The sequence below is a fragment of the Trachinotus anak genome, unplaced genomic scaffold (assembly GCF_046630095.1).
Source record: "Trachinotus anak isolate AG129_WGS33_773 ecotype Australia unplaced genomic scaffold, CSIRO_AGI_Tana_v1 ptg000028l, whole genome shotgun sequence".
NCBI classification, from domain to species: Eukaryota; Metazoa; Chordata; class Actinopteri; order Carangiformes; family Carangidae; genus Trachinotus; species Trachinotus anak.
In genome coordinates, this window is record NW_027273879.1 from 9,103,686 (window position 1) to 9,116,945 (window position 13,260).

The following is a 13,260-nucleotide window of genomic DNA, read 5'->3' on the forward strand; positions in this document are numbered from 1 at the left end:
CACTCAGCTCTATGTTCTTTTACAGTCTCTAACTCACTTTTTCTATTGTTTTCTTTTACGATGTGGGTCTGTTATTTATCCATCACTGGTTTTGGTACAACTGTTACCATTTTCCAGCAAATTTTCTACATTTTTTTCTAAAATTCTTCAAAAAGTTCTCTCATCTCTGCTACATCCATGTTCTTTTGTTTTTTTTACCTGTATTAAATTCAGTTGTTTTTATCCCTCAGACAGCTGTTATTCCTCTTTTTTTTCCCTCCTTTCTAGCTTTGATTTATCTTCATGTGGGCTGTGTCTTACATCTTGGGGCCTTATATTATTTCCATTTGAAAGGCAGCTGAGATAAGTGAGGATAGCCAAGTTGGCCTCTTTTTTTTGTTTAGTAAATAGTAGTAGAGATACCAAGTACAGGCTATGCTTGTATTAAAAAATATATAAAAAGCAAGCCTCAGCATTCAAGTAGGATTAGGAACAATGCAGAAATTCATAATAAAATGCAACAAATTAAGCCAATTAAGCCAATTAAGAGTGCAAATGTGAATTTCTTCAGTGTATCTTAAAGCAAATATTTGACATTTTGGGAAATGTGTTCACTTTCTGGGGGCATTAGATGACTAGCTTGATGCCACAAACAACGTGGCACAGATTAAATTAAACACAAATCATATAACATGTTAACTAGTGAGCTTTAGAGATGCTGCTAGGCAGATTTTGATACAGTTGGACAGAGCCAAACAAGCTGTTTCCAGTCTTTGTGCCAAGCTAAGCTAACCGGCTCTAGCCTTATATTTAACACACAAATATGCGAATGATATAAATGTTCTCATCTAGTCAGAAAGCCAGAAAGCAAAGAAGTGTATTTCCCAAAATGGGTGTCTTATTCCTTACACTTTGACCACACCACTATCTTTTTGGACAATAGTTGAAATATGTTGGACAGTTTCTTGGTTTCTTATTTCCGCAGAGAAATGATAATGACATGATATAATACAATAAAACCAAGCCATTATATGTTCCACATTCGTCTTATCCAACAAGAATAACAGCTATTGGACATGCTATCTCATGAGGTATTTAGAAAACTAGCTTCACTGAAACACAGCTGACTGATGACGCTCACATGAAATACAAGGGATCACATTTTGGGGCAGCCTTTATGGGCTTGGCCAGTGTGCTAAACACACTCTCAAATAAACCCACAGCACGGTGTTCACATGCTTCACCTCACCACACTGATGCAAACACACAAAAGATACAATTACACCCACATAAACTGATGGAGTCATCCGCTTTAATGCAATATCAAAAAACAAAGACAGAAAAACAAAGTCAGAAACTTGGGGTTTTTCATGACGATATTAACCGGCAGACAAGACAGAATAACGTGGAATTGCAGACTACACTTGATGTGTCTGTGCATACTTTCTCAGTATTTCTGGCTTTAATGAGTAAGAGTTTGAGAAGGAAGCTGCCTGCCTGGTCATCCAAACAGTGGAAACAATGCTGGTGCAACCGCAGCACTTCCCCCACCCACCCATTAAAATTCACTCCCTGAACCCAAAACTTAACTGCAACAATCATCCAATGAGGATTGATTCATGTCATTATCTCTTTTCTTGCTTGTTTCTCACACACACATTCAACATTTTTTCTTGAAACTCCCTGCTCGCTGGGGCATTATTTCGCCTCCATTTTTGCCCCACGTTTTAAGTTCCTCTTTCATCTCCATTCTCCTCTCCGTGTCTGTCACTTTCTCTTCCACATCCCTCCGTCTCTGCCAGTACTGCTGACTCGTCTCTCCTGAGATCAGACCTGCTTTGATTTGGAGCTCAGGTCGGAGCTCAGAAACCATAGCTAAAACAAACACACGGCCCCGGCCGCCTCTGCACACACACACACATTCAGAGACACAGGCACACACACCTGGAAACACTAGCACTGATTACTCCTGCTAGAAGAATGAAACCTAAACATGAGCGTGTGTGTGTGTGTGTGTGTGTGTGCGTGATTGTGTGTGCGTGATTGTGTGTGCGTGTGTGTGGGTGTGTGAAACAAAGGTGAAGGAGGCAAATTTTGACTACAGTATGTCTTAACTGTGAATCATACAAACCTTTCCTCCTCGTCCAAACACACACGCAGACACACACACACACACAACCTCGCTTGCTCTGCTTCTGATTTACCAGTATTATGTCACCCCTCCAACCAACCCCCCCTCCTCTGTGCAACTGTGTGTGTGTGTGTGTGTGTGTGTGTGTGTGTGTGTGTATGTGCGTTGGGAAGGCTGCAGAGCTGCATAAAGGGCTCTTTATTCGAGTCGGACAGGGAGAGGAAATCAGCTTTAGAAGTAAAAACAGAGGGAGCAAGAGAGAAATGGAGACCACAGGGCTGCACATCTGGAGTTATTACAAGGCTTCCTCCTGCTTGCCAAGAAAACGCCGACATTCCTGCCCTGGCTACAAAGACCATGGAGCCTCAGCTCTCATCCAGCCCCACTCCTACACACATATCCATCACTCAGAAACCACATATGCACTCACATGTACCATAAGTAGAGATGCACATACACTGCGTGGAAGGGGAGAACATGCAGACGCTTTATATGCCTCCACGTGAGCGCACAAACGCAGACATCCTCCCATCTGCCCACATACGCTTCCACTAAAAAGTTCCCTCCGTCAGCAGCCAATCCCTCACTCCCTTTTCTAAACTTTACAACACACATGCCAAATGAATGTGTCTCACTTCCTGTTCACCTTTGACCTTCCACTTTCTCCCAAAAATCAGTGAAAAAAGAAAGAAAGAGGGGGGGGGGCAGACAGAGGGAGGGAGGAGAGAGAGGAAGAAGAAGTAGAAGAAGAAGAGAGGAGAGAGGAAAGGAAAAATGGGGGGCTGGAGAGCTCCTCCTCCTTCTCCCTCCATATCTCCTCTCTCTCTCTCGTTCCTTTTTCTCCTTCTGTCTCTCGAAGGGGAAACTTGGTGGCCAGTCCTTTGCCACGTTGAGCCTCTAGCCGGTCCACCTTGCTCGCTATTGGAGCGCCTTTTCCTTTTTTTTCTTTTGCTCCGGGAAAAGCTTCTGAAGACAAATCCAAAAGAGCGAGAAGTAGCATTTGAGCACAATCGTCGTTGAACGAAAGGACGTGGGGAGATGAACTGGCGCTAATTGGCCAAGAGCGAGACAAAACAAGTGCCAAGCCATGAAGAAGAGACATCATTCAAGGCAGTAAGATGTGAAGAAGAGAAAGGAGATCATCCAGTCACAGGTATTCCCTCCGCAAGGAGAAATTTCTTTCCATATGGCTTGTGTCAAGGAGACGAAAGGTTATAGTGTTTTAGTGGGAGGTGTTGGGTCAGACTTGGCATGAGCTCAGCTGACCACAACTATTCCCTGATCAGTTACTGACCAGGAACCAAGAACGCTGACTTATTGGTGTTTTTACCTTCTCATGACACCTTCATCTTATCAGTTCTCTAAAGTATTCATAAAACATCCTGGCTTTTATGTATTTATTTTTGGCCTGGGGTCAGCGGGGCAGACAGAGTTTAGCTTGTGAAAAATTTGAGCCAAATGGGGACTGACCTTGTGTGTGTACATTAATGCTCGTCTCTCTGTATTTTTGTACTTTTGTGTCATTTAATTTCAGTAAACACACCTAGAAATGTTTTGGTCAAGAAAATGGCACTTTCCCTCAACCAAATAAAAATTTCAATTCACAGAATTCACCCATTAAATCGTCAGATTTATGAAATGATTTCATTACTTTTCAACATGTTTTGTCTTTGGTGTTTAGTATATCCTTTAGGTTTCAGTGTCTTGTGTTTTCCCTCCAGAGCTCGGTGTGGAATGCCGCTTCTCACAGGAGGGAATGTCGTTGACTCTACCAATCAGTGGCTATCACCTCTGTCTAACCTCTCCACCTCCCCGCCGGCCCCCTCTTCCATCCCTCACATGCTGTTTCTCCTCCTGCTCGCTCAATCAGCCTGATCAGCACTTTGCAGGAGTCACACTGTGAGAGGAGCAGGAGGAGCTGGACTCAAGAGTCTGTTACTGGATTCACAGTGAGTACACTTTACTGTGTGTGTGAGTGTGTGTGTGTGTGTGTGTGTGTGTGTGTGTGTGTGTGTGTGTGTGAGCCCTGAATGTGTAAGCATGGGTAAAAGCTTCTCCACAGCATCCTCCAGCCGCCCAGCCCGCCTGCCCAGTGTTCAGACTACCTGTTCAGGAAGTAGTGGTTGTACAGTAGTCTGCACATTGGTTAGGCTGGCCGGGGAAGCACGGGACGACTCAAAGACACAAAAAGAGAGAGAGAGAAAGAGAGAGAGAGACAGAGGGACAGTGCTCCAAAGGAGCATCCAGCAGGAACGAGCACATCAGGCTGTGGGAACACCCGGCACCACCCCTCGTCCATCTGGACAAACCCAAGCACAAACCTAAATAAAGTACCCAAAGGCCCCACCACAGAGGCCTGGCCCACGCCTGGTATGGATTTATAAAAGACGGATACATAAGTTCTGAAGTTTTTTTTAGCTTATCCCAGTTGTCTGTATTGCTTGATTCGTCATTGTAAGAGTGAAATCTGATGAAGATAAAATTGTAAAAACAGTTTGAAATAGTTGAATAAAGATGCTTGAAAATCTGATATTGTTTCTTTTTTTTTTTTTTTCTCACGCAGGTTACAAAGCCATTGAACAGTCACAGAAATTACACAAAATGGAAAATCCCATATTGAACTAAAGAATCACAGAAATACAAGTGACATCCTCAACATTTCTATAAAACCAAAAGATCTAAAAACTGAGAACTGAAAGCAGAAAAAGTTCAACCACACGGGAAAAAAATGAGCACTTACCCAAAAAGATAACTAAAACACACAGTGAACCCCCAACATCACACTGCTCTCTTGACCAAAATGTACAATTACATCTCTGCCTTCCCTGCATCAACTTGTGGCTGCTTTACCTCAAATGACCATGTAATGTGCAGAGAGGCAGGAAGCCACCATAAAAAAAATGCTGAAAGAGCAGCCACTCTGTCATTGTCTGTTCGCCAGGCTTTGTATAGCTCTCCCGAAAACAGACAGAAAATTGTTTGTGGCTTTATTGTTTGTAGGTGACGTCATGTGAACCGTTACAAGTTTAGCTAGACCCCCTGTCTCGTTTTCTATTATGTTTTCTTTTCTCACTCCTCACCGCAGTTTGTCTTCCAGCTTACGTGTCTCTGATAAAGCGAACCCGCTGCGTATCCCGTTTTGAACCCCTTATCTGTCTAAAATAAACAAAAGCAAAGTAGAGGGCAGAAACATTCACACGGTGTCCCATCACGGGGCATCGTCTACAGGAATGAAAACCACAAACCAACCTGTTTCCATTTAGAGCCCTGCCACCACGCACACAAGCTTTTTTTAAATTTAGTCGCTGGCCCAGGAACATGCGCACCAGCACACACCCACATATAAGTGCACGCAGATACACACACATACACACTCACACACACACCGTATGGCAGGCTGCGTGTTTCTGGGGAGTGTGTTTAAAGCAGCAGTCCCCCCAGGATGTTTACAGCTGGGATCACCAGGCGAGTCTGGCTTTCTGGCAGCTTTACAGCAGGAGCAGGGAAACCCGGGCAGACACACACACACCCAGGCAGACATACACACACAAAGAGCCAAAAGGGCACCAAAAGAAAATACACCCTACAACCACTAAAGGAAAGAAAAGCTATTTATTCTGTTTTTGTGCCTGTGTGTTGTTGTCAACGGGAAAATGTACATGTGAGCATAAATGTATAAATCCGATTCATAAGAGTATATGAATATCACACGTGCTGAGAATCGATAGCATCACAGTCGTGTCTGTCTTTTTTCAGCACCTTTCTGTTTTCTTTTTCAACCATTTTTTTCTCCATTTACTGTACATCTCGCTCCCTCTGTCTTTCTCCCTGCTTTGGGGAGACTTTTAGCCTGATTCAAAGAATCGGCATGTCCTGTGGTAATACGGACCAGAAGGTTTCTAGAAACACACACACAAACACATTTACACACACAGGCGCACACACACACACGCACACTAACCAAAACATCCTGGCACCACAAGTTGGGTTGAAAGTTATTATTAGTGTCTGGGGGTGGGTGTGTGTGTGTGTGTGTGTGTGTGTGTGTGTGTGTGTGTGTGTGTGTGTGTGTGTGTGTTGCCAGACTACAGGGTTTTCCCCATGACGAGAGGTAGCCAATAAAACGATGCTGCGCTGTTTTGTGTGTTAGTGTAAAGTAACATGTCAATGTGTTTGTATGAAACTGCACAAAAAGATGCATAAAATCTATTCTTTTTATATATATATATATATATATATATATATATATATATACATATATCTTTTTTTGTAACATTTTTCATGCCATGAATCTAAACATTAAACTGTTTCCAGCTTTTTATCAACTGTGTGTATTTTGGCAAGCATCCGCCCAGGTGCACATGTAAGTTTAAGCCCTCCTGAGTACTCTAAACTCGTGTGTGTGTGTGTGTGTGTGTGTGTGTGTGTGTGTGTGTGTGTGTGTGTCTGATTGTGTGTGTGACTGGACTATATAAAAATGTTCAGCTTGGACAGAAAACATAATGGAAAGTTTCTTTTTTTTCTGTCTCATTTTCCCGTTCTTTTTTTTCTGCAGTGCCGTGGTACCCTTCAGCCGTGGCGCTGAGCTTTAACACCAGCATTGTGTGTTGGTTTTGGGTCTCCCTGCGCCCTCATTTTTCCATGTTCAAATAAATATACAGCACAAGCAGGGAGGGAGAGGTGGAGGAGAGGGGGGGCACAAGAGGGTGACAAGGAAAGACTGAGGCAGAAAAAGAAAGGACAGAAGGATGAGGGGAGGTGATGATGAAGAAGAGTTTCTTGTGGTTTTGGATGAACTTTTGAGAATGCATGATGGGAAAAGTGGGGAGAAAAAAGGTAAGAAAGGTCCACACTAACCCTTTTTCCTCCTACTCCTCCACCCCCTCGCCTCCCCTCTCTTCTCCCCACTTTCTCTCCCTTCACATGGTCCTTGTTACTCCTGCTGCTAACCAGCTAACAAGAGACACTCCTGTCTCCTCCCCTCTTCTCCCCTACAATTCAGTCCCTCTCTTGCTCTGTGCCCCTTCTTTGAAATGAAGCAAGTTTATTAGAAGCAGCTTGTGTGTGTGTGTGTGTGTATGTGTGTGTGTGTTTGTGTGTGTGTGTGTGTGTGTGTGTGTGTGTGTGTGTGTGTATGTGTGTGTGTGTGTTTGTGTGTGTGTGAGTGTGTGTGTGTGTGTGTGTGTGTGTGTGTGTGTGTGTATGTGTGTGTGTGTTTGTGTGTGTGTGAGTGTGTGTGTGTGTGTGTGTGTGTATGTGTGTGCATGCGTGCGTGCCTGTGTGTATGCATGTGTGTGTGTGTGTAATTGGGAACAGGGCAGGGCAGGGGGCTCTGGTATGCACATGTGTATGCCAGCTTTGGTGTCTGACATGCTGGGGGGTCCAGACTATTTGGAAAGGACCTTCTCAATGTTACACACTTACACACACACACACACACACACACACACACACACACACACACACACACAGCCTAATGTCAGCGAGCAGAGCGGCTGTGGCTAAGGTCTGGAGACAGTGAGACTGTGGCTACATCCTAATAGTTCTGCAAAGCATCATGGGACACCGCTTTGACCAGTCAGCCCAGTAACAAAACGTCGGGTCAAACCATGTCAGCATGCAGAGGACAACCACTGAACTTGACCCACAGTCATATTTGCCAGTGAGATGAATGGAACGACTTTTGGACCAGGAAGTGGAAAAGAAACTGGGGGAGAAAAAACACTGAAATAATCTTGCTGGTATTCTAATTTGCTGGAAAATATGATGCAAGTGCTGTTGGTACATGCATATTTTTAAGTGGTGATGTCTCAGGTTGTGTAGTCAAGACGTAGATACATTGTTCTTGTAGTAAAATGTCACCTCCCAGTGTACCAAAGTATTCGTCAGATTACAAGATTATACAAGAGTCAATGGGCCTTATCGGCATTTCAATATGACTCAGTTCAGCCATTGAAAATGACTGGGTTGGAGGGATGACTGAAACTTTTCTGTAAACATGCCATTAGGTTTTTATATTTATGAATGTGTTTTTGCTACTCTCCATAAAATTGTAAATTCACCAACATAAATGATTTTTTTTAAATAGCTCTGAAATTCAACAGAATTTCTGCCCTAATTTTAAGAAAAAAACTGTTCTTGTTTGTGTAAGAGCACAACCAATAAATGTGTGGGCTGATTTTACTGGTAATAGCTCATTACAGATTAGCGGTGTATGTGTTGGCAGTAATATAGAGACAATATTAGCGTTTTATAATCTGTCCACCAGAGGGCACTGACAACTTTATTTTTCACCTATAAAATGTCTCGCTAACTTCGTACTGTATACCTTGGTTACAACTCTTTGATAACTGTTTTTATATCATGTATATTAAGAAAAGAAAAAAGGCGACATCTTCTCAGACTTTTAAATCTTGGTATCAGCCTCAGGAATTCAGTATCAGCAGCGTATTATAATAATCTATTATCCTGTCAAATACTTTTTTTAAGACTTAAGTTTTAATAATAAAAGGGTAGTTTTGCCTGTGATTTGCTGCAGTTAATTCTGCTATTTTCCTTCTTTTCCCAATTTAAGACAAAGGTTGTTTTTTTGCTACGCTTTTTAGTGTGCTGTCACATTATTTTACCAATCTGTTGTGCTGCATTGTTCTTAGGATACACAACAAAGCAGAGAAACAAAGGCCACTTGTCAGTTTGCAAGAAGCATTGAAGATTTAACAAACAGGCCTCTGACAGACGAATCATACAAACAGGCATCAGAACAAAACATCTACAAATGCAATATAATAAATACTCTAGAAATATGCAAACACGGACCTTAATTTCTATGTATATGTTGGATCTCACCTCATCATCCTTGTACCAGGACAGAGACTCGGCAGTGAGGACAAACCAGTACTCCTTGGCTCCTCCCTTCATGATGCCGATGTTGTTGATGGTCAGCCAGCCCTTCCTGATCACCTGAACGAGAAACGGATGAAGAGACAAAGGGAAAAGATTATGAATAACACCGAGCAGGCAAAACTCACCCTACGTGTATTCCCCACTTACATTTCACCAACTTAACATCACATTTGTCAGGTTGTGTTTGTATCACACGTGCGTACCTAAACTAACAGGTATGTGGCGGCACAGTAAAAATGTAATGACACTGCTTCTGGTAGAGATGAGAAGCAACTGCCACAAACAACAGTAGGGCGGCGCTCACCTACACGGCTAAACACATTCCTCCCACTTTTTTTTTTTCTCTCTTGTACTTCATTCTCTACACCATACAGAAACTACGGACACAAACAGTACGTGGTGCGTGAGTTATTTACCTTGAACCGATCGTTAACTCCTCTCTCAGGCTGAATGAAAATGTGGAGAGAACATTACAAAGCTATGCCAACGCATGGCATTTAGCAAAGGCCAAATACACAAGTTTGGTTAAGCACCAGCACATTACAGCTGGCTGCTGGGACGGCAGCAAGGGGTCAGCAAGCAGGGTGGGGGGGCAAGGCTACGTAAGGAGGCTAGAGCAAGAACATCTTATGTCAAACCTTTTTGAAAACCATGCAGTGAAACACATTAGCCTGACTGTTTTATACTGTATTGTATGTGCTTTATAAATAGAAATGGTAGAGTGATTATAGGCTACTTAAGCGAGGAGGGCTGACTGATTCACATCCACTTCAATTTAATTCCTAGTTGCTGCATTTGGAGATTCAGAGCACTTATTTTTGAACCAATGAATCCATGATCTCTGACATAAAAATGAGCTTCTATGTAACAATCAGTGTTTGTTCAACACTGTATATCAATGTGACTGCTATTCTGTAGCCCCAAGTCTATTTGTTTCTACTGAGGATGTAAGACTTAACAATACAGAGTGTGTTTTCATTTTAAAAAAGGCTTGATAATTTGTTGTTTTTAGCCATCATTAATACAAGTAAACAGTGTATTTGTAGAGGACTATTTCCTGCTGCAGATACAGTGCTCTAGTGAGTACTTACTCCCCCAGGTTAGTGTATATGAGATGGATTCAAAATAAACTAAAGTGTGTGTTCATGGTAATAAAAGGGACGTGTTGCCCAGAGCAACAGTGTGGCTCATCTCTGTGTTTGAACAGTTTCTGGACAATAACAGAACTCTAAGGCACAGAGGGAAAAGCTACATCAGACTTTGGCTACAAAGACAATACTTGTTACTACGATACATTCCTAAGAAAAACACACAATATCACCAGACTTAGCCTTTAAGATTTTCACTGTTACAATAAGAGAATTTTTTTTAATTCATCCAAAATTGCAAATTTGTCTAAGACAGCCTTACAGTTTGAACAAAATATGACACCCTCTATCTTTAGCTCAGTTTGGGATATGGCAAAATAATAAGGATAAAAAAAAAACAACTCATATCAAATGGAAAAACTCTTTGTGTGTGTGCCTGAAAAGTTTGAGAGCTGGACTCGATTCAAAGATAAAGTTTTGTGGGTTTGAACAAAACTTGGCTGCTCATCATGCCTTTGCATCCAAGACGCACCGGTGGCTCCAGCGTGGTTTAAAGGATTGATTGAGAAGCAGTAGAGATTTCCATCAACATATTTACTGATGAGGCCATAATTTGAGGTTTGAAAGGATCCTACAGTTCTCAGTACGGAGGTCAGGCGAGTGTTAAATCAGCTCAGTGGAGAACAGAAGCCGTGGGGGCTTAAAGGGTCAACTACAGCCATCTATAAACAGGAAGTAAAGATCCCCTCTATGTTTACAATGTGCCCCTAAACTCTGACCCCAATCTGGGTGGTTGTTATGACAATTGATAACTATGCAGGTCACATATGTCTGCCGTGCTGCAGGTCCTCATCCTCCCTGCATGGCCTTCTTCTACTACTTAAGATGAACTGAGAAGACACAGGGAAAGCAATGAAGTCTAATGATGTGTAAATAAAAATGTTCAGCTATTGTCTTCAGTAAAAGAAGAAGAGAATCTCTCTTCCTCTTGTCTTCACCTTTTCTCTCTTTTCAAGACCACGAGTGACTAATTAACTTTATCTAATTAAAAAGCCACAATGAGCAAACTGAACCAGCGACACTGAAAAGATGCCTGTGACATTAGCATAGGAACATAATATAACAGTGGAGTGAATCTTGATGTGTAGGATAGCATTTTACAGTACATTTGTCATCCTAAGTGTGTGTGTGCAGGGAGGACACAGCTGAAAAAGAGAGGAAAGGGAAGCGGCCAAGCATCCCCCACCACAGCCACCTGCCCATCTACTGGTAGTTGAGAAGCTCGTTTCACACACACACACACAAACACACACACACACACACACACACACACACACACACACACACACACACACTCATGAATACATACACACATGTAATTCCGATGTATGCAGAGCGTAAAAAGATGAGCACATACGCATGACAGCCTTACCGCAGACATGCACACAATGACGCACTCACACCTCAAACAATATACACACACACACACACACACACACACACACACACACACACACACACACACACACACACACACATACACACACACACTACTCACCATGATTTCATCCTGAAGGAGCAAAGAAGCCACAGAGAGAAGAAGGAAAAGGGGAAGAGATACAGCAAAAAGAGAAATCAATAGGAAGAAACGTGAGGCAACAAGATGATAGGAAAATAAAAGAGCTAAAAAGAAAACACAACTGAAGAATAAAATTGAAATGCATGAAAAGTAGAAGAGGAGCTACAGTAGAAGCTTCCAAATGCAGAATACAAATCATGCGAAAGCAGTTTTTTGTAGAATAAATGTTGTTATTATGATGTATCCACTGTATACGGTTAATGTATTCTTTTGGATAATTATTACATTTTTGAGAAGGTTTTGTTTTTTATAGTTTTTTTTTTTTTTACTCTGTCTCTTACTTTGCAGACGTCTCAAAGATACGTTCGCACATTTCAGTGAAATCTTTGTAGAAAGTTGTGATTAGTGATCAGTTTTTGGTGCAGATCCAGGAAACTATGAAAGGATTTCTTAACATTATGAGCATATTTAATATAATTTGCTGTTTTCCCATGAAATACTGCACTCACTTGAATGAAAACAGCCACGTTTTGCATGATTGTCTATCCCTGCGTGTATTTTGATACAGATCGAGACCCAGATGGAGACTTAAAATTTCAAAGCATTTTTAATTATTAAAATGACTTTCTTACAAAAATGATTTTGAGGATTGTGCATACTTGGCAGAGGTACTTGCTCTCTAAATGCTTTCTTCTCTATTGATATTAATATTATGATTATTGTTGATAAAACTTCAAATTGTGCATGATATTTCCCAGCAGAACCCAGTTTGTACTGACACCACCATGACTCTGACCAAAAGGACAAGATGTTTGAAGATTCAACAACTGTTGGCCATTAGTGTTTGTAACATTTAAGAGCTAGATTGTGTAGGATATGGACTGTTGCCTGGGGTAACAAGATACTGTATAGCTGTGCTACAAAACAGGGAGCTAAGTGCTACCAGAACAAAGCCTTGGGGAAAGACTTCATGAAGCTCAGATGTCCCGTTTTTGGCGGACGAAACACACATGGGTGAATTCAGTGTGGAATCATGTTCCTGCAGATCAAAGTAGCCTGAAGAAAATGACACAGCTCTGTACGATAACCTGTGAAATAACAGCGACAGTCTACAGCGAACACGTCTGTGTCTGTATATTTGTGATCTAAGTACCTGGTTGCCGGCTGCCTTCTTCTTGTTCATTTGGTTGATCCTCTGCTGAGCGCTGCACAAAAAAATACATCAGGACACACTGTGGTTTGACCTCAAACAGCCCATGAACTGATGAATACGTAAAATAAACACAGTTGGCCTGTATTTATATTTTTTCATACTGGGAGGAAAACAGTAACTTACTTGGCAAATCCAATGAAGTCCTCATGGTTGGTGTTCATGTAGGACAACTCAATGTCTATCAACAGCAAGACCTGAACAGAGAGAGAGAGAGAGAGAGAGAGAGAGAGAGAGAGAGAGAGAGAGAGAGAAAGAGACAGCTGTTAACAGCAAGTGCTCATATGTTTCCTATTTACTGATAATTTGTTTTTAAATTCATCTGTCATTTCTGTCATGCTGTCATTTTTACCAAAATGTATACCACCTC

At 41.9% G+C, this 13,260-nt stretch overlaps 1 protein-coding gene and 1 long non-coding RNA gene across 13 annotated transcripts in view; one reads left to right on the forward strand and one right to left on the reverse strand.

Moving 5' to 3' along the window:
- The window catches only part of dnm1a (dynamin 1a), a 54,285-nt gene that overhangs the window by 15,040 nt on the left and 25,985 nt on the right, over positions 1-13,260 (reverse strand). For 9 of the 12 annotated variants that reach the window (XM_071465643.1, XM_071465640.1, XM_071465646.1 and 6 more), the window contains exons 12-15: positions 13,017-13,087; positions 12,834-12,885; positions 11,660-11,671; positions 8,957-9,070 (exon numbers count right to left, since the gene is read on the reverse strand). In XM_071465643.1, the coding sequence (XP_071321744.1) occupies positions 8,957-9,070; positions 11,660-11,671; positions 12,834-12,885; positions 13,017-13,087 (249 nt within the window). Of the gene's footprint in view, positions 1-8,956; positions 9,071-9,429; positions 9,460-11,659; positions 11,672-12,833; positions 12,886-13,016; positions 13,088-13,260 lie in introns of all 12 variants that reach the window. The other 3 variants (XM_071465647.1, XM_071465642.1, XM_071465648.1) reach the window with 2 other exon arrangements.
- LOC139611206 (uncharacterized) lies at positions 2,519-4,640 on the forward strand. The gene is made up of 2 exons (XR_011686276.1): positions 2,519-3,263; positions 3,832-4,640. It is a non-coding gene; the product is annotated as an uncharacterized lncRNA (long non-coding RNA).